The 20,699-nt window shown below is 40.4% G+C and overlaps 1 protein-coding gene across 4 annotated transcripts in view; it reads right to left on the bottom strand.

Moving 5' to 3' along the window:
- Window positions 1-20,699, bottom strand: part of Gpr155 (G protein-coupled receptor 155) — a 40,081-nt gene that overhangs the window by 13,375 nt on the left and 6,007 nt on the right. For all 4 annotated transcript variants that reach the window (XM_057755078.1, XM_057755081.1, XM_057755080.1 and 1 more), the window contains exons 4-11: window positions 13,619-14,018; window positions 11,241-11,406; window positions 10,282-10,437; window positions 8,257-8,340; window positions 7,397-7,514; window positions 3,606-3,690; window positions 3,425-3,515; window positions 1,985-2,195 (exon numbers count right to left, since the gene is read on the bottom strand). In XM_057755078.1, the coding sequence (XP_057611061.1) occupies window positions 1,985-2,195; window positions 3,425-3,515; window positions 3,606-3,690; window positions 7,397-7,514; window positions 8,257-8,340; window positions 10,282-10,437; window positions 11,241-11,406; window positions 13,619-14,018 (1,311 nt within the window). The remainder of the gene's footprint in view (window positions 1-1,984; window positions 2,196-3,424; window positions 3,516-3,605; window positions 3,691-7,396; window positions 7,515-8,256; window positions 8,341-10,281; window positions 10,438-11,240; window positions 11,407-13,618; window positions 14,019-20,699) is intronic.

Here is a 20,699-nt window from a genome sequence, read left to right as displayed (position 1 = left end):
GAGACCAGCCTGGTCTACAAGAGCTAGTTCCAGGACAGGCTCCAAAACCACAGAGAAACCCTGTCTCGAAAAACCAAAAAAAAAAAAAAAAAAAAGAAAGAAATTAGGGTTGTAAAAAAGGAGACAAAAGCGTAAATACTTCGGGTTTCTTGTGGACAAAGCAGAGAGCTGTCCTGTTGATAACATTGATTCAAACTAGTTTTCTTGCTGTGGATGCTATCAAGAGGGATTAAAGCTTATAGCTCAGTTTTTTGCTGTTTCTAAGAATCAGGTGAAAGGTGAATGTGGAAGTCTCCCAAGGGTCTCACATCCCTTGCTCATTGCTTCCTAGAGATGCTAGCCTGTAGCGGCCATTTAAACATTCAAGGAGGAAGACACGGCAGGCTGCCTGACGGTGCTGATCTCCCGGGGGCTGCCGCAAAGCAGACTGGTTTAAAGTGTAACTGCAGAGTGTACAGACATGAGGAGGGCAGGTGGGATCTGAGACCTATCCTGGGCTTATGGGAAGCAGAGTCTAATATTTTAGCAAAGGTGTCACTGAACTTAAATTTTAAAAGGAACACAGTAAAGAAATTGAAAGAATAAAATTCTGATGACGTCATCACAAATTATCAGCGAGCCCAGGTTGAAGGGCTTGGCAGCAAAAGCAGAAGAGAGGTGGGATGGTTTGCATGCCAGTCTGGGGCAAGGCACAGAGAGTCTGGTAGTGTAGACAGGAAGAGGTGGAAGAACGGGTGTGTGTGTGTGTATGTGTGTGTGTGTGTGTGAAGCAGGAATCATCCCGCATTAGAGGGGCTTGAGAGTCTTGGCCTGTACTGCAGCAGGAGCCTGATGTGGTCAAAGCTCCCTGGGGAGAGTTAGTTGAGCCATTTCACATATGCTGAGGTGGCTGGAGGCTGCTACAAGCTGTAAGATGAAATAACCAAGCATTTTTCATAAAAGCCATTTGGGCTCTGTGGCAATGATTCAGCCCTGCCATTCCAGTACGAACACAGTCACTGACGACACATATGTGAATGGTTGTAGCTGTGATCCACAACACTGTACATGGGAAATTCAAGTTTCACAGAACTTTAAAATCATTTTTTTAAAAAAAAGCCATTTAACTTCAATCTTCTAAAAATGTAAAAAAAAAAAAGATCTGAACTGAGAAACTGTACAAAAATCAGGTGTTCAGTCTGACTTGACTTGTGGGCTATAGTTTGTAGATGGCTAAATTCTATGATTTAACCTTAAACTCAGGTCTCTCCTTAAAATTTACCTTACTGATGGCCCTTGCCCGATGAAATGTTGCCAAAGCAGGAAATACATGTGTTTAGTTTCCTACGAAGGACCTTCCTTCCCTTTTGCTTCTTCCAAAATTCTCAGGTCAAAGCTGGGGATGTGCAGAATGTGTGTAAGGTTCTGGGTTCAATCCCCAGCACTGAAAACTGGCAGAGTGGCTCATGACCGTCACCCCAGCATTCAGAAGGCTGAGGCAGGAGGACCAACAATGTGAGGCCAGCCTTGGATACAGAGTAAGACCCTGTTTCAAAACAGTCAAGCAAACAGCCAACTACCAGCTTCTCTCGGAAGTCTCAGAAGTCAGCAAAACATTAACCTCAGATTGATGGATGAAGTGCTTAGAAGAATGAAGTTCTAACAGAATTAATCAAGTTGTTCGACTGACAAATACCTACAGTATTCAGAGTGGCGTAGTGAATTTACATTGAACCAAAACATCTAGAATACAAGTGACTGTTTTTGCTTGTTTGTTTTAAAGTATATATAGGGAGGCTGGACAGTGGAGGCGCCTGCCTTTAATCCCAGTACTCAGGAGGCAGAGGCAGGCGGATCTCTGTGAGTTTGAGGACAGCCTGGTCTACAAAGCAAGTTCCAGGACAGCACAGGGCTATAGTGAAACCCTGTCTTGAAAAATCAAAAATAAAATCACACACACATACACACACACACACACACACACACACACATACAGAGCTCTTACTTGTTTCTGGGATAGAGGCTGGGAAGAGTTCTGGCTCATTTGTTGGTGCTGGGCTCTCCTCAAACGCAGTGCTTCCAGGCTCTGCTGGCTTGTGGTCCTGAGATTGGCCGAAACCTTCATAGTGACCAGCTTGGGTGGTACGGTTCATGCACATGAGTGACACTCCAGCTATCAGAATGCTGCAGAACAGGGTGACCGCTGTGGTGATCATCTGCCAGCATCAGAAACAGATATCAGGAGAGATGGCTCAGCGGTTAAGAGCACTGACTGTTCTTCCAGAGGACCTGGGTTCAATTCCCAGCACCCACATGACTCATACCTGCCTGTAATTAGTTCCAGGAGATCTGACATACTCACGCAGACATATATGCAGGCAAAACACCAGTGTATATAAAAATAAGTCATTTTAAAAAAATTTAAAGATCACTTTCTTGATAGCATATATGTCTGTATAGCTTTAAACACTGCAGAACAATGTTTCTTCAAAATGGGTAGGCGTATTGATTTATTTGTAAAGAAATCATGGTTTGTCTTTAATCATACAAGTTTCTTGTATGTTTCATGTACAGCAAGTGGTTAGCAATAGTCACTGGTTTCCTTAAGTTATTTTAAATGCTGCATGTAGTTCAACCATCCTCAGCAAATGGAGACTTTCTTACAGTAATGATTATAAAAATTATAGCTGATATTTATGAGCACCAACTGGATATATTTGTATAAGCCCTTTATATATAATCTTGTTTATTTTCATAAAACTGAATTAAGTTCAAAATTACAAAACAAAAGGTAAAAATTTAAAAATCTTTGGTGAAAGTGGATCCTACCCCTGAAGAATCCAGTAAGTCCCACAGGCCTCCTGGTCTATAGCTTTGCAAGTCCACTTTGCTTAGATATAATTTATTCTGGAATTCGTACTTCCCACAAGAGCAACACATGTGACATTTACTATCACTGCTAAGTTGTTTGCTTTTTCCCTTCAGTAGAGGAAAACACAGCTTATAAATATATCTTCAATAAAATCAGTTAAGGGGGCCGGAGAGATAACTTTCTGCTCCTACAGAGGTCCTGACTTGGTTGGATTCCTAGATCCCACAGGCCAGCTCAGAATAGTCTGTAACTCCAGTTCCAGGGATCCAACTCCCTCTGCTGGCCCCCACAGTTCTGCAAACACATTGTATGTCTGTACCTTCAGGCAAAACACTCATACACAAAATAAAAATAAATAAATCTTAAAAAAAACAAAATAAAAATTAATTTGTAAGTATTTAAAAATCTTCAGCTAAAAACATTCGTATTGTGAGGTGCCATAAGGTGTTAAAATCACCAATGTTGTATACAGTAAATGAAAATATATATTTAAATTTGGCTTTAGTCTAAGAATATCAAGGTACATTAACTAACAAGACATTCTCAAGAAGGGAACTGCCAATAACTTCCCACCTGCTCTTTTCCATAAAAGAAGGCGGAGTCAATGCTGTCTCCATTGTGTTTCCCAGTTATCAGAAGCACACCAACAAGGAGGGCAGGGATTCTGCAGCAAATGTCATCAAGAAAGAAAGCATCAATGACCAGCAGTAGCTGTGTGTGGAAACCCGCAAGCCAACAGGACGAGGCCACTCACCCCCAGCCGGATATTATGATGAGTCCCACAGGGATCTGCATGCTCTCCCGCTTTTTTAAAAGAAACAAAGAAACCGCTAGAAGGCCTAGAAACAAGAAACGGGGTTTATAAAAGAGTTGGTTACTCTTGACATCGGACAGGAGTCGCAGCACTTTCTCAAACACCAGCTTGTTTTGGTACCCTAGTGGTCCAGGTTTCATTTTGCTTTGTGACTTTGGCTGGTTTTTCCGTATCAGGATCCCGATCCCTGTCCTCCGCGTCCCAAGTCCTGGGGATACACGTGTGCACCACCTTGCTAGTTTTTTGTTTGTTTGTTTGTTTTTTTTAATAGTTGTCTGGCTTTTGCTCCAAATTTTCCTCCTTATAAACAATTGTTGTTTGAAACAATTTTTCTAAGTTAAAAATCACTTTGTTTTCCTTCCTAGAATCATTTCTTTATTCAAATCTTATTTTACTGGAGGATTTCTTTTCAAAAGCCATAGCGGGTTTTTTTCTTAATTTTTTTTTCATTTATGTGATTAGAATTAAGTAGAGTTGGGAAAGTTAACTGTATATAGAATGTTTCTGATACTGACTCCATTTTGTTGGTGCTAAGAAGCATATACATTTCTCAGGTTAGCTTTGGAAAATGCCCCAAAATGTAGGGCTCACGCCTCATAGAAAACTGACCCAAACGTAACACAAATATAGTACAAACCTTACACAGATGTAAATATTTCAAGGGTTTTGTTGTTATTTTTGTTTGGTTTGTCTTTGAGATTGGGTTGCTACATAGCCCAGCTGTCCTTAAGCCTCAATCCTCCTGCCTCAGCCTTCTGATTGCTGGAATGAGACAGGTGCCACGACATCCAGCTTGTTTTCAAGTTCTTGAGCCTTTCCTTATGCCGGACGCTGTTACTTACACCTGTGGCACTTAATAAACGCCACAGGGCTACAGGCTCTGAGTACCGCAGGTGGGAGGAACCGCTATTTCAGATTAACACTAGAGTTCCATAGGTATGGAAGAAACAAGGGCAGGGGACAGTGGTGGAGAGACCCAGCCTTCTGAGAAGTCCTGAAACTGTCCTGGGGTATTTTTAGGATCTGGAAATAATATGTCTATAAGGAATTTCCAGTCTCTTTGGCATATTTTCCACGATAATCACTGTGTCCACCTTATAATTAAGCGGAACTTAGGTTTCAGTTTATATAGTAAGTTTGGGCCAAGGGAAGGCCACATAATGTTACAGCTTACTGCCAAATGAAGACTCCACAGGGGTTTGAAGAAAGAAAGGCAATGAGATAAGCACATCATAACCCTGTGTGAGAGCATCTGAAGATGACCTAAGAGGACAGGGTGTGGAGTTCCAGTTTACACTGCAAGCTGTGATCTACGTTAGCAAACTAAGACCCTTTCCTATAATTAACACTTTCAGTCAGAACGGACATAAACGAACATGGATAATTAACACTTTAAACTAGAATTAACATAAACAGATACTGAGTCCTTGAGAAGGCTTTGGCATTCTAAAATTCTGATTTTCCTCGCTCTGAAATTCTGATTCCCCTTGCTCTGGGAAGAGCCAGAACGTTGAGGCGACAGCTGGGACTATCTGCTTACGCTGATTCCGCCCTTGCTTTCACAATTTGCAAAGTGAAATATTTAAACTGGACCAGCAAAAAAGGCAGAGAAATGGATGATTTACACAATCAATGTACATTTGAAATTGTTTGATTAGCACGTGAAGCTTGGGGCTTCCCTGGTATTGGATTTAGTGGACGTGTTAAAAAGAAATTGATAGCCGGGCGGTGGTGGTGCACGCCTTTAATCCCAGCACTCGGGAGGCAGAGGCAGGCGGATCTCTGTGAGTTCGAGACCAGCCTGGTCTACAGAGCTAGTTCCAGGACAGGCTTCAAAGCCACAGAGAAACCCTGTCTCGAAAAAAAAAATAAATAAAAAATAAATAAATAAATAAATAAAATAAAATAAAAAGAAATTGATTTTAAAGGAAAAGCAAAGCAAGTGGTTGTGAAACAGGACAGACATGGTGAAGGCGGTTTGTAAACCAACCTGAAAATGACCAAACATGAGATTGTAAAATACACCGAATGGATCTGTAATTTTGTCTTTTGGGTTGTAAGCCTAGCCTTTGGCAACTGAACCATAAATTCGTGCTATATTTATAATAATCTGATGATCACAGGGCACCTTTATTGTACAGGGAATTCCTAAGTTCTTGAGATAGGTCTCAGCATACACATTTGATGGTTTGGGAGATGGTTTGGGCTTTCTGACAGACTGGTCTGTTTGCTACTCTTTACTCCCACCGCAAATCGCACCTGAATGAACTTAGGTACCAGACATCAGTTTGGGCCACCTATATTTGGGATTACAGTCTCTTGGTTCTTTTAGTTTGACATCTCATGACAAGGCTCATGCCATGACAGGTATACTTGCCTCACAGAAGCACAACCAATCTCGTGTTTGTGAATCTGTCTATCATTCTGCCATTCCTCTCCACATTGCTGCTTCTCTTCAAAAGGCTATGGACTCAGGTGGGACCAGCTTTTGATCCTTAGGGCATGAAATCAAAGACCTTCCCACCATGGTCTCTTCCTGGCCCTTACTTATTAACCACTATGCAATCTCCCTTCTGGAACCATTTTACAATTTCAAATTGCGGTATGAACACAAAATCAAGCAAACCAGACAGTACTTTTCAAAAACAGAATGTCTGCTTCTGAACGAATGGTACATTTCAAATTGGCAATGTTAGGTTAAACATTTTGTCATAGTTCTCAGAGTCAATTGAAAGAGTATTCTTTATCATTGGGTCTTCTATTAAAATTATCTTATTTTATCTATATGGGTGTTTTGCTTGCACGCGCATCTATGCACTACAGGCATGACTGGTGCCTATGGAGGCCAGGAGAGGACTTTGGATCCCCTGGAACTAGAGCTACAGATGGTTGTGAGCCTCTATGTGGGTGCTGGGAATCGAACCTAGGTCAGTGCTCTTAGCCACTGTAAGTCATCTCTGAAGCCTCTCCACATCCGCTTACCCACTTTTCTTGTTCTCCTACGGCCTCTTTCCCCCTCTATTAATAATAAATGATTAATAGATTCCCATTTCTTGAATGTCTGCTGTGTACCAGATGTAAAGGCCTATACTGTACTTCATCCTCAGAACATCTGTGTAATGTACGCAAGCCAGCTTTAGAAGTAATAAAACAGAAGACCTGGGGGCTGGAGAGGTGGCTCAGAGGTTAAGAGCACTGACTATTTTTTCCAGAGGACACAGGTTCAATTCCCAGCACCCACATGGCAGCTCACTACTGTCTGTAACTCCAGTTCCAGGGGTTCTGACATCCTTAGAGCCATACACGCAGGCAAAACACCAATGAACATAAAACAAACAAACCAGAAGACCCAAAGCTAGTTAATTTGTATGAGGCAAAACAGTTGGCAGTTCAATAGGATCCCAGAAGTGAGCTCTGGGACACAGCTAACCTCTGTCCTTTTCTACCTGGTGTCTCCAAAGGGGTGCTACATTGACACTGGCCTAGAGCCAACGACCCCCAATGAAAAGGATCACGTGACTGAGGAGGGCTTTGAGCCTGGCAGAAACAGAGTACTCAGTAGATAACTCAGACGTGCGTGTGTGTGTGTGTGTGTGTGTGTGTGTGTAAAACAAACTGAGTAAACACCCTGACCTGTGCTAACACACTTCAAATGGATCAGTAGATGCTGAGGTCTTTTAGAGGGAGAGGAGGGGGGCAGACTTTAACAGTCCTTTCGCGAGCCAACTTACCTGTCCACAAATAGGTGCTGTACAGGGAGCTGTACAATAGAACAAACACCAAAATTTGTCCAACAAAATTTTTTTCTTTAACAAAATTCCATATCATCATTCCAGCACAAACAATAGACTAAAGAAAAAATTATTAAAAGATTCTGTAAGTAGCTAAAAGTAAATTGTATGATTCATTATAACAGAAGAAAACTATGAATCTAACCATACCCATCGAAGCTTTATTCCCAAAAAATAATCTCCCACCCAAAACTGCCACTGACCATAACTTTTATATACTGGCTTTTACTAAGATATCAAGCTTTATGATTAAAAACCTCTTTTCCACAGAGTCTTGAACAATGTACATATTAAAAGAAAATAATGACCATATAATTCTAGCCTTATTTAGTAATGATTTACATAGAAAATGTAAAACTTCTTCCCGTTATGACCACATGCCAAGATCTAACTGTAACGTCAGGTCGCCTTTTGTTATTGGTTTACTCTTCAGGATGGGAGCCTTCTCTGTGACACAGGCTGCTTTCGAACTCCCAGCAGCCCTCCTGCTTCAGCCTGCTACGTGCTCAGAACTGCAAGTGTGACTCACACCTGGGTGAGAGGTCAGCGTTTAATGGCTCAGTTGTTTGTAATTGAAAATGCAAAGTTATCACTAATTGCCATTATCAGTCTTAAAGCTTAAGACCTACTGCAGCATTTAATACATCAAGCATAAAGTAGCTGGAATTAAGGTATAATTGATATCATTGCTAATAATTCTGACTCTGTAACTGAATACAAAGCCTAGCAAAGTAATTTTCTCTCATGCAGCGCAGGAATCCTGGGGAAAGCCCTGCTTCCGTATCCACAGGTATACTAACCTGAGCAATGAGTAAATTGGTGGTGAGCATATGTGGAAGCTGCTTGTATTTCTTACTCAAGAGAAGAATAGCCAGGGACCAGATCTTGAAGAGAAAGGGTCAAGTTATTTACGTTTCTCAGTCTTTATGATTACTTACTAGATAGCATATTAGAAGTCTTTTTTATTGTAGGGCTAGATTGAACTCAGGGTCCCATGTGTACTAGACAAGCATTCAGTCACTGAGCTGCGTCCTAGCCCTTGGTTCTTTGAGACAGAATCTTACTATAGAACTCAGGCTTACCCTGAACTTCAGATCCTCCTGTCTGAGCCTCCCAAGGTTTAGGATAATGGGTGTGTGTCCCTATATCTGGTCCCCATGATTAGTATTTTTAGAGAATTCTCTTTATCTGCATTCCAGAAGAAATTTTAAGGTTTCGTTGAAATTGCAAGTTATTAATATAAATTACTATATCCAAGGTGAAATAAAGCATAGGGAGACCCATGGTTAACAAATTAGTTCTTTAAGAGCTGCGGTTTGATGCCAGGCGGTGGTGGCGCACGCCTTTAATCCCAGCACTCGGGAGGCAGAGGCAGGCGGATCTCTGTGAGTTCGAGACCAGCCTGGTCTACAAGAGCTAGTTCCAGGACAGGCTCCAAAACCACAGAGAAACCCTGTCTCGAAAAACCAAAAAAAAAAAAAAAAAAAAAAAAAAAAAAGAGCTGCGGTTTGACCAGGGCCACATTCTAAGTATGCCTACCTTCAGCAGCTGGGGTAGGACACAATATCACAGTCAATTGGTTAGGGAAAGAGCTTTGCTAATTTTTTTTTTCTTTTCTGATTTTTATGGCACTAGCTTCTGAGGAGTCTAAATTCCAGATGGTCTTATTTCAAACAACACATACCTCCTGCACCAAGATTAATCTTGTATTCCTAGTATTTACAAGGATTGGGTTTCTCCTCTTCCTCTTCCTTCTTTTCTGGCTAATACTGGGATTGAACCCGGGGCCTCAGGCATGCTTAAGCGAGGCTACAGCCCAGCCCCAGGACTGAGTTTCTATTCTACCTTCATACTGCCAGGGAAAGTACGCTGCTTAACTTTCTTCTTGTTCCTAATTGCCAATAGACGTTGATACCTTCTGTCTCCCCAAACTACCTTCTCATCAAGGAACATAGATTTTTTTTTTTTAAAGAGTATGTAGTGGGCTGGGCAGTGGAGGCACACACATTTAATCCCAGCACTTGGGAAGCAGAGGCAGATGGATCTCTGTGAGTTCCAGACAAGTATGGTCTACAAAGAGAGTTCAAGGGCAAGCCAAGATTACACACAGAGAAACCCTGTCTCAAAAAAAAAAAAAAAAAAAAAAGAGTATGTGATAGATATGGGATTTCCTAAATATCACATTAATCGTGTATTTATTTTTTTGTTAATATACATATCCATTCCTTTTAAGAATAAACATTTTCTTTTTCCAGTCTAGAATTCTGACTGAATTCAGCAGGCAATCTGACTTACGTGATACTCTAGTTGTTAAAGCTTATATATCTGAGTTAGCAGGATCAAATTCAAAAAGTTATCTGGTTTCATTTAAATAACTTGTTAATCTTGCTCCCAAAGACCTTTGCTGATCCTATGATTCAGAATAGCTAATATGTGTATGGTGATTATCGTTCACAGATGCTTATTTCATTATCACAAACCTTAGAGCAATCCATAGAACTAGTGAAATGATTATCATTATAGCTAAGAAAATTAAACAGAAAGGGTGTTAAGTAACTCCAAAGACACACATAGGTAACTTGTAATAGACAAGGAATCAAACCCAAGTTTGACTAAGTCACACGCCTTCCCACCGAACAACTCAAAACTCCCCACTGGAAAGACAAACATAGTTAATTAGGAAACTAATATTGCATTTCTTTCAGATAGGCTTTAGTTTTCTACTTTATCTTTTTAAAAAGTTTTAAAAATAATTTTCCCATTTAGTAGTTATCGCCACACTTATCTTGTGGCTTCTATTCAATTTGACACTGAAACATACTCACCAGGGAGACCAGGCTGATAATACTTATATCAAAGCTAACATTCTGAATGGCATATGCCAGCGGCTTAGCATCCATGGTGGGAAAGGTCAATAGCCAGGCAGAAACATACATGATTGGAGCAGACACAAATGTACTTATTACCATTCCTGAGGTTATCTGCAAACATGAGATCAAATTGAAGAGTCATAATCTTACCTAAAAAATTGCTTAAAAATTTAAATGCCCATAATACACTAACGCATCCTAAATGGAAAATGACAACCAGTAAGAACATTATAGAATCCAGCATACGATCTGACGCCATACTTCTCCTTTCTAAGAGCATGCCCTACTGGCCTCTTTCTAATCTAGGTTCAAATACTACAACTTATGCTGTTGATTATATTCTAGGCTCTGGAAAGAGCACCCTTCCAATGGTCTAAATCTATGAACAGCTTTCTTCCATGCCACTTCACAGACTATGGGGACAAGTCAACAAAAATTAATTACCAAACATGATATAGATTAATTAATGGGACTGTCCCTCATATTACATTTCAGAACCCCTAAATACAATATACATAGACATGATTAATTTGCCAACTTTCTCTAGTGTATTGTGGGATATTTTCTTGTGGTGACTGGATTACAATGAATGAATTTTTCCCCTCAAAATCCCAAAAGTCACTCCCTATAAATAACTTTGAAGCTTAAGTATAAGTGTAGCTGCAAAGTACTTGAAACAAAACAAAACAAAGAGTAATAAAAAAAAGTCTGGGTTTAAGAAAAAGAAGAACAGCATAGACGAATAAGGTTCCCATATTTAATAACTATGGTTATATAATGTTATGGAATAGGCTTTATTTACGGGGCAGCGGCTTAGAAACTCCAATTTTCATTAGAAGAATGTTGCATTTTACAGCTTCCCTTTGCTCTTCATCACAGAAACCACCCGGCTTAGAAGGAAACAGTATACATACAATCTCTACTTCCATGTTGAACTGGGTTGCAAAGATAGCCACGCCTGGGGCTACGGGGAAGACGCCATAGAGAAAGGCGTAATTCGACAAACTCGTATGGTTCACTACACTGTCTCCCTTGTCCAGGAGTTCCACCATCTCTCTGCACAGAAGGGGCAGCACCAGGCTGGAGAAAGAAGGGATACAGAATGTACTAAATATCAGCGCCTGTCTGTCCCTGCTAGTAACTGAGCTAGTGAATTTGCAATTTTGTCATTATCTTCTTCCTGCCCAGAAGGCATTTATTTTTTCAGCATATATCCTATTGCTGCTGGACATTTTGTTGAAAGTCAGGAGTTCGGCTAGGAGCCATTTCAAGAATTATACCCTGTAATATTTCAAATGTTAGGGAATATCAAGGGGAAAACAGATTTTTACAAATATTTTTCCAAAAATAAAATAAGCATTTTAATTATAGCTACTTCCTTACTTCTTCTATTGGTTAATTGAAACGTGAAATGAACTCCCCTTAAGAAAATTTCTAAACTTTTTGGGGAAAAAAAAGCTAAACTTTGTGATTAAGTGTTGAATGGTTCAATTAACGACAACAATGTAGCCCAATAAAATTCTAAAAAAACAATAGAAAAGTATCTTAATAATTAGTTCTTGAGATTGTAAACAAAAGGAATGACTCAGCCGAGGGGGAACTGAAACAATTCCGTGGAGCAGAACACAAAGGAAAGCGGGGTCTGGGGGCGGGGACGCTATTATTAGTGTCCTCACAGTTCTGTGGAAAAGATAGCACAGTCACCTAGGCACTAGGCTTGCCTTCAGAAAGAACAAGCTGATACATTGTCACAGCAGAGCCTAGAGACATGCCTGTGGAGGCCAAAGGTTGACATTGACTGTCGTCCTCAGTTGCTCACTACCTTATTTTTGAGAAAAGATCACTCGCTGACCCTGCGGTGCACCACTCTGGCTAGGCAGGCCGGCCAGGAAGCCCAGGGAATCTTCCTGTTCCCACCCTCCCAGGGCTGGAATTACAAGTATGAGCCGCAGTGTAGATTTTTACATACTTGCTACAGGACCAAACTCATGTTCTCGTGCGTGCTTGTAGAACGCTTTACAAACTGAACCACCTCCACACTCATGAATCAGCCCTAGCTGTTTGCTGTCATGCAGCGAAGGCACTGTAATTCCTTTTTATAAATTGATGTATGTATGTATTTATTTTATGTGTATGGTTGTATTGCCTGCTTGTATTTCTCCGAATCGTGTGCATGCAGTGCCCACAGAGGTCAGAAGAGGGAGTAAGATCTCCCTGGAATTGGAGTTACAGATGGTTGTCGGCTACCATGTGGGTCCTGGGAATCAAACCCTGGTTGTCTGAAAGAAGAGTCTGAGACATCTCTCTAGTTCCCACTTTTTTTTAATTTTCAAAAAGAATCAAATGTCTAATAAGAATAAGGGACCTTGAAAATGTAAGTAACACTGAAATTACAATATTATCATTATTGAAACAATACTACAGTAGAAATACTAACTCATATACTCTGAAGAACATATTACTACCAAAAATATTTTCCAGAACTATTTATTTTTATTTATTTTGGAAATATAAAAGTATAACATCATCCTAGTCCTATGAATTCAACTCTTATAAGTTTTTTACATAAAAAATTTAAGCATGCTCTAAGCATTTTGGGTAATATTGCAGTAAAATTATGTCAACTCCATGGCTGACAAGCCAATAAACTGAAGAACTATTAACTCAAAAGTATTTCTACCATAATGTTGTTCCAATGATAATATGTCTAAAATTGTTTATATTGGCTTACCTATACTTTGAACATTCCATCAAACTCACTACTACTGAATAGATTCCAAAATTCTTTTAAAAAGGTATATGTTTAAGTTTATTCTTAAATAATAAGATGCTTTTACTTTATGATTTTTAATGGACTTAGAAATTTTGCAAAATTTATTTTGAAAACATGATCTAGGAAGGTGGTACAGCTCAGTGGTAGAACAGTTACCTAGCATGTACAAGGCCCCGGGTTTGATGTCCTGAAATTATAAAAATTGATTAAGTATGATTTTACTGAGACATTGAAATTATTAAGTAAACCTTACCCAAAAGTAAAACAGGGGGGAAAGCCCAAAGTAAAACCGATAATCTTTGTATTCTGACAGTAAAGTACAAAAATAACCTGCATGCCTTAGGAAGGAAATATTTTTTGCAATACCCAAATAGCCCATTTCCCTTTAAATCACAACCATAAAAGTAAGAATCAACGTTTAAAGGGAAAAATAGGTGCAATACAACCCAATGAACTGGCTAAAGAGTTTGTTTGTTTGTTTCCGAACTAGAATTCCCAGCGTCAATAAGCGAAACTTACAGTTTGGCTGTGATGAGAACGGTAAGCACCACAAACGCCGACTTCTTCAGCCGCTTTATCTTCCCCACCATTGTCAGACCAAGGTAGAACAGGGCCGATCCAGAGAAGGAATTGGCAAGTCCATCGAGAAAGTTCTCCATATATACAGGGATCTTTTTATCAAGAATAAAATTGAAGGCAATGCCGACAAAGACCATAAATACGATCGGGTTCTGTAACACGCGTAGAAATCCTAGTCCCACAATTTTTACTTTATTTTGAGAAGCATTCTGAGTGTCTTTTGACTTCTGGATTTCACAGAAGATAAACCCTATGGGGTTTAACATCATAAGAGATATTGGTGCCACCAAATAAATGTACTGGAGATATTCTGGGTATGTAGTTTGATACAGAGCTTCAACTGTAAAAAAGAATACTGGTTTTAAAATATTACTACAGAATTGTATAAATATGCATATAACATTTCTGTGCTTGTTTATTTCATTGAAAATTATTCTAAATAGTAATGAACAACCCCATTCACTTATTTTTAGAAAGGCAATTTTTAGTAATAAAACTGACAGGAAGAAAAACTCACTATATTAAGTACCATCCAGTTTATAAAATAACGACTTTAAATTATGTTTTATAAAAACCTAACTATTTTCCAATACAGGGACTTAAAATGAATCTCTAAGAAAAGGGAAGAGCTGTAAAAATTTTAAAAGAGCAATGCAAAGATAAATCTGTATAAGGTATTTGCTTGAACTCAATGGAACGAGCATTTCACTGGTGTGCTATGGCAGGAGTCAGATGGCAGTAGGTGGGGAGAGAGCATGCTCAGAAACTCCACAGCACTGGAGTCCACACTCCACAGGGAAAGATGGAGAGACGTGAGGCGCTGACAGAATAGGGCAGGGGCCTGAGGCACCTCTGAATTACAGTTAGAAGTTCAGAGTTTCTAGTCAGATGTGAGCGATCAAGTTTATATTTTACAGATGTGGTCTAGGACGCGGCCATGTGAGCTGGCAGCTGACAGGGAGGAAAGGCTTCCCTGGAGATGAGGAGGCCAGAGAACTGAGAGGGCAGAGAATTCAGTGGGTAGCCGAGGAGGATGCTAACGTCACGTGAAACAGGCAAACTTCATAAGGGAAATGAGAGTCAGACACTAAAGTCTGCAGAGGAGGGAGGGAATGGCGAGAATGGAGAGCAGTGATTGACATCCACTTCAACAGTCGTCAGCAAGAAAGCAGCGAGCGATGCCCTTGCCATATGGGGCAGGTAGGCTGTGAGGAAATGAAGGCAAGGAATGCTTCCAGAAAGACCAGAGAAGCCGCTAAAGCCAGGACAGAAGGCTGGACCTGGAAAGCTTTTGGAGGGTTACCACACAATGTGTAAGTACATGTTTTTGTTTGCTTGGTTTTGCCTTTCGAGACAGGGTTTCTCAGTAGTCGGAGCTGTCTTGGAACTCACTCTGTAGACCACAGTGGCCTTGAACTCACAGAGATCCACCTGCCTCTGCCTCCTGGGTGCTGGGATTAAAGGCCTGTACCACCATCACCTGGCTAGTAACTACACATTCTTAAGAAAACAAAGCATCACTTTCTCAGCATGCTCCCAAAGAGCCTGTTACTCACTGAAGAATGAGGCTGTATAAAACAAAAACAAACCAAACCAGCTGTGAGATTAACAAGAGATGGCACACGTGCTATATTTTGTGGGTGAATGAGGGGCTTTTAGAGAGTCTGACATGATGACTCGGGAACTTAGCTGCCACACAGAAGATGCTTTCTTGGTGGGGGAAGCTGGTGGGGGTCACACTTCTAGCAGTTCCAGAAAGCGAAGACTAAGGAACTAGCCTGAGGTGGAACAAGGCAACGTAAAGCCGCTAAATACACGACTTGGTCTTCACGCTTGTTTCAGACATAGAACTTGGACCTATCCAGCTGGAAGTATATAAGAGCTCATTCATAATGGATGTGAAGTTGAGAAATAAAATAAACAGCCACAATCATTCCAAGGAGAGAGGCAATCATGTGAAAATAACGTAGATCGAGTTTCTTCATTTACACTAAGATAGAGTAACACAAGTCGGAAAGCAGATTTGTTTACCTCCCCAGGATTCCTAAGTTCAGTTAATGTCAGACACATGCCCCGCTGAAGTTATGTAATAGATTATATAACCACAGAACCTCACCTTGATCTCATTAGCTACACTTACTTTTTATAAGACTCAAATCATTTTTCTCCCAGTGAAGCACACGCATAGGTCTGAACATCTCCAAAATAGAGCAGAGGTTAAACGCATTTGATTGCATAAAAACCCCATCAGTTCTCTTCGCTGATTTCTAAATGAGATGCGCTGGTTTACGACTCGGAGGCTGACTCCCCTGTTTCCTGGGACTTGTTTAAGTGAAAAGCCCCTTCTTGATAATTACTCTTGGGTAGTTATGCTTCTTAGGTAATCCCGTCTCTAGGAAAAAGGTGTCCGTACCTGCCCACCACTTTGGTTTCTTAAGAGGAGTATATATTTGGGGAATGCCTTGCACTTTCAACCTGGGTCTAAGAATTTTTCCTAAGTGGCCACAACGCAGTGCAAAAGTGTTTTCTGTGGCCACCTCCATCTCCAGCTTCACACTCTCCTCAAAGCCTGTTATACTGATTGATTGCTTATGTTTAGAAATTTCCATTCCTGACACATCGCTGATGGCTACCATCTTTCTCCCTCCCTCCCTCCCTCCCTCCCTCCCTCCCTCCCTCCCTCCCTTTCTCTCAAGAATGCAATGCAAGTCTGAGCAGCAGTTTTCCATTGCTATTGCTAGGCCCATCAACACAGCAGCACCCCCTTCCTTCCTTTGTTCCTCTGATTCCCTACAGGCCCATCCAGTTATCCATGGGTAAGAAGAACAGTAAGCAACCTCATCATTTCTACAGGGCATTACTAGTCTGTCTTACTAGCTGCTGTCAAGCTCTCGGTGTGCCCAATTTATACATTAAATCCGATCATAGGTAGATAGGATAAGACAGCATTATATATATGTACATAGTTGAGAATCTTATTACTCAGGATGCTGAGGCAAGAGCTGCTGCTAGTTTATGGCCTACTATATTTAGGAGTCAGAAGAGGGATCTTGACACATGCTCTGTTGGATACAGAGACTACTGCCCTTCCTTCCTACAGGGTCTTTTGTATTCTCTCCTCTTGATTCTTACTCCTATTAGTTAAAAGTCTGAAAATTAGGTTATTTGGTATATCCACTAACCAGTGTTCTTTTGTGTTTTCTCAACCACTCTTTTCATATATATATATATATATATATATATATATATATATTTTTTTTTTTTTTTTTTTGGTTTTTCGAGACAGGGTTTCTCTGTGGTTTTGGAGCCTGTCCTGGAACTAGCTCTTGTAGACCAGGCTGGTCTCCAGAAAGTGCCATCTAAATCTCAGCTATGCAAAGTCAAAGCTTTCAAAGATTAGTATATTTCTGTCATTTCTGTCACTCATTGTGGCTTTCTTTTAATGAGCACAACCAGTCCCCATAACGGTCTCTCTGCTTACCCAACACATCTTTTATTACTCCATAAAACAAAGACTCCATCTACCAGAGCCATAGCACAGGTACAGTCGACAAACGCTATATCCATAAACACAAGCTCCGCTTGTAGACCATGCCGTCATTCTAACATCTTGTGGACCATGCCCTCATTCTAACATCTTGAACTGCTTCCTTCCCGAGACTTGCCTACCATTTAAGGACAGTCTCTGGGACTCATTCTGCCAAGTCTTCAACCTACATCATTAATCTCACCCTCTCCGGAACACTCTGATACTCTGTTTTGTATCAATGACACCTCAAGAAAGTGCCAGAAGGCATCGTTCTATAACACACATAACCCACCCAACACGGAGCTGAACAGATCCGATGAATAGAATTAGCTGATACATCAACTAAGGGTTTCAGATACAGTAAACATGTATTTTGCATCACACAGGAATTTACATCTGTTGTTGGATAATCTAGTTCTTTTTGGATCCATGTTTTATTTTAAAAATTATCACCTTAATTAGCCTTTTTTGATGCGTGTGGTGTGTGTGCATTTTCATGCTGCCTTTGAACTCCCAGAAGTCCCTCTTGCTTCAGCCTCCTGAATAACAGGATTATTAAATTATCTTAAATTGGCCAATAGAAATCACATGTGTTACATACATGTCACTTTGGAATATGTGTGTTTTGAATGGTTAAATGAAGCTCACAGCATACATATTTTCTTACATAATTTTAATGATGTGAATTCTTACATTGTTATTAACTGTATTCACTAAGTTGTACAACAGGTCTGTTGAAGTTACTCCTTCTACCTAACTGAAATTCCATGTTTTTTTCCCTTTTTACGCATTGAGAATATTTATAAAGCAGGTTACAATGAGCGTCTTCTAACTCAGCTGAACGAGTGCATAAGGACAGAAGAAGTAATGTCTAGTGGGAGAGCAAATCATTGTGATTAAATCAATACTTATTAAATTACCAGGAGAAAGGGGTTCGGCATGGGAATTTTAGTCTCTTTTGCCACTCATTTCCATAATTACTTAACATTCCATCTTCACAAACTGGCAGTTAGCAACCTTTTGTTAGCAACCTGAAGACAATCTTTCAAATCGGAAAGGAAATACACATGAATACAGTGACCTATAGCAGCTAAAATTAGATTTATAATCACTACATCAACTATTAAGTCCTAATTAATTAATGATTATAAATAAGGCTCTTCGAGGGAGGGGGAATCCCATTATGAGGAGTTATTATATAGCTTGGAAGAACTAAGATAAAATTAGTCACCCACTGTGACTCCTATTTTGATTCCTGCAGGGTTTCAATCTCTAGCAAATAACACACAGACCCTGACAAGACCATTCCATTATTTAATGGCGTAGAGCTAAATGGCTTCATCTCCATTGTGTTTACAGCTCAAGCACCAGGGCATAATTATGATTAGTCAGGGTACTTATGCTATCAGCATTGTTTGAAGAATAAATTATAGGACTTAACTATGCCTTATTAGTATCTTTTAATGACAGAGGCAGGGAGTCATTCTGATCTGCTGAAACCAGCCTTTCCCCTTGGTGGATTCCTGGTTTCTTCTCACACCTGGATGTTTAAGAGCACTTTTGGAAAGAACTGTCCTAAAAGACAGTAAGCTCTTTCTCGTCTCTAATCCACTTGATTCTAGTGTTAAAAACTACACAGCAATACAGCATTATTTATTTCCTAAACACCATGGTCATTGTACAGAGAAGAGATACAGTCATCTCCTCTTTATTCAATAACTTATCTGTCTGCTCTCCACGCCAGCATCTCCCAAGTCCCCTGTAAACGGGGCAGATGAGGAACAAATGCAGCCCTAAGCAGAGTGTTTCATCTAATTCATTAGCAACACTTCTCTTTGAACATGACAGTGGGAATTCCTAGGAGAAGAAGAAAGGTCTCCCTGGTGACTGTTGTCTCTGCTCACCACGTACAAGAGCGGAAGACAGATGGATACAGACTGCACTCACAAATACCCCACTGGGGAGCAGACACATGACATAGTGTTCTTTCTGTATACATTTTACAAGTAGATGAGAAAACTGTCTATATGACTGGTTTTTAATAAAGCTATAGTCCACAGCCTGGTGTTACAAGAGCTATTATCTGTGAGTAAAGCAAACAGAGATTAGAATTCCAAATTGCACAACACATTCATCAAGGAAACTCAGGTTGCTATGCTTCGAGGAACTTCACTATGACCACATTGACTATATAACGTGGAAGGTAAGAAAAGCCATGATGAAATGGCTGGGTAAATATATTTTTAATTTGGAAAGCGTCTTAGTAGGAAAAGTAAGTCATCCAATAGCTTTTTTCCATGTCTACTCTTTGTTTCCCCGTTGTGGGTTCATGTATCTGTGTGTGCATTCAGAGAGCAGAGGAGGAAGTCTGGAGTCCTCTCCATCTCTCTCCACCACATTTTAGAGACAGGTCTCTAACTAAGCCTGAGGCTCATTTCAGGTAGGCTGACTGGCCAGTGAGTTCCCCACCTGGTCCTGCCTCCCAGCACTGGGGTTCTAGGTAGGAAAGTCCTGTCTGACTTTTATTTCTTCAAGCTGGTAAAGAATGGCGTTTATTAAGGGTGAGGAAACACACACATAGAGCAAGCACACAGAGTGGACGACCTTTCACAAAGAAGAGGGCATGGGAAGCTAGACCCACATACCTGGTCTTTAAGTGGATGCTCGGGGTTTGAACTGAGGTCCCCCAGCTTTTGCAGCACACACTCTTACTAAGCTACCTCTCTAGCCCTGCCCCCCACCCCGAACAGACTGTAAAGGCAAAAACATCTGATTCTGTTCTGAAACTACTAAATTTCAAAGGTTGGTCAGGTCTTCTAAGATAGACTTAGCCTGTTATGTAACCATATGGCATGAGAGAGCGCCTAGGATTTAGAACCAGAAAGCCTAGAGCTGGGTCTCAGGCACGTGTTAGCTGTGTGACCCAGGTTAAAACAATCCTGTAACCCTGTCTCCTTAGTTGAAAGTGATAACATCCACCTCTTCAAATAATAAAGTCCCCTGTAAAGTCTAAAATTACAAATGTTAGTTCTCTTTATAAACTCACTACTCTATAAAAGCCTGAAACTATATACGTCTAGTTCATGTCTAAAATAAGAACAATATTTATTGAATACTTAGCACTATTGCGACAAGCCACTTCTGGAGTCTTTAGCCTTGACCAGACTTCATTCTTAGTGCTCTGAAGGACATGGACAAACATTAACTTCTGCAGTGTGATTTCAACTTAAACTTTAGTAACTGTAAAGGGATATCTACAGGGCTCCTACTTAAAGACCCATTAGCTAAGAGTCTTGTTTTTCCCCCTCTTCAGGTTCCTGGTTACTCCATGCTGTTTGATGGCTTTGGTAGTTTTCCATGGCTAAAGCAAGGAGAGGTGAACGGTATAGTTCTCTACAGACTTTTTGGTGTCAGTGATGAAATGGCTTTGGGGAGGAGGATGGGGTAAAATGACTGAGACCTGAGAGTTCACAGTAGGTCTCAATTGTACAA

This window comes from Chionomys nivalis, chromosome 22 (genome assembly GCF_950005125.1).
Source record: "Chionomys nivalis chromosome 22, mChiNiv1.1, whole genome shotgun sequence".
Lineage (NCBI taxonomy): Eukaryota > Metazoa > Chordata > Mammalia > Rodentia > Cricetidae > Chionomys > Chionomys nivalis.
This window is presented reverse-complemented; position numbering and strand designations above follow the sequence as displayed.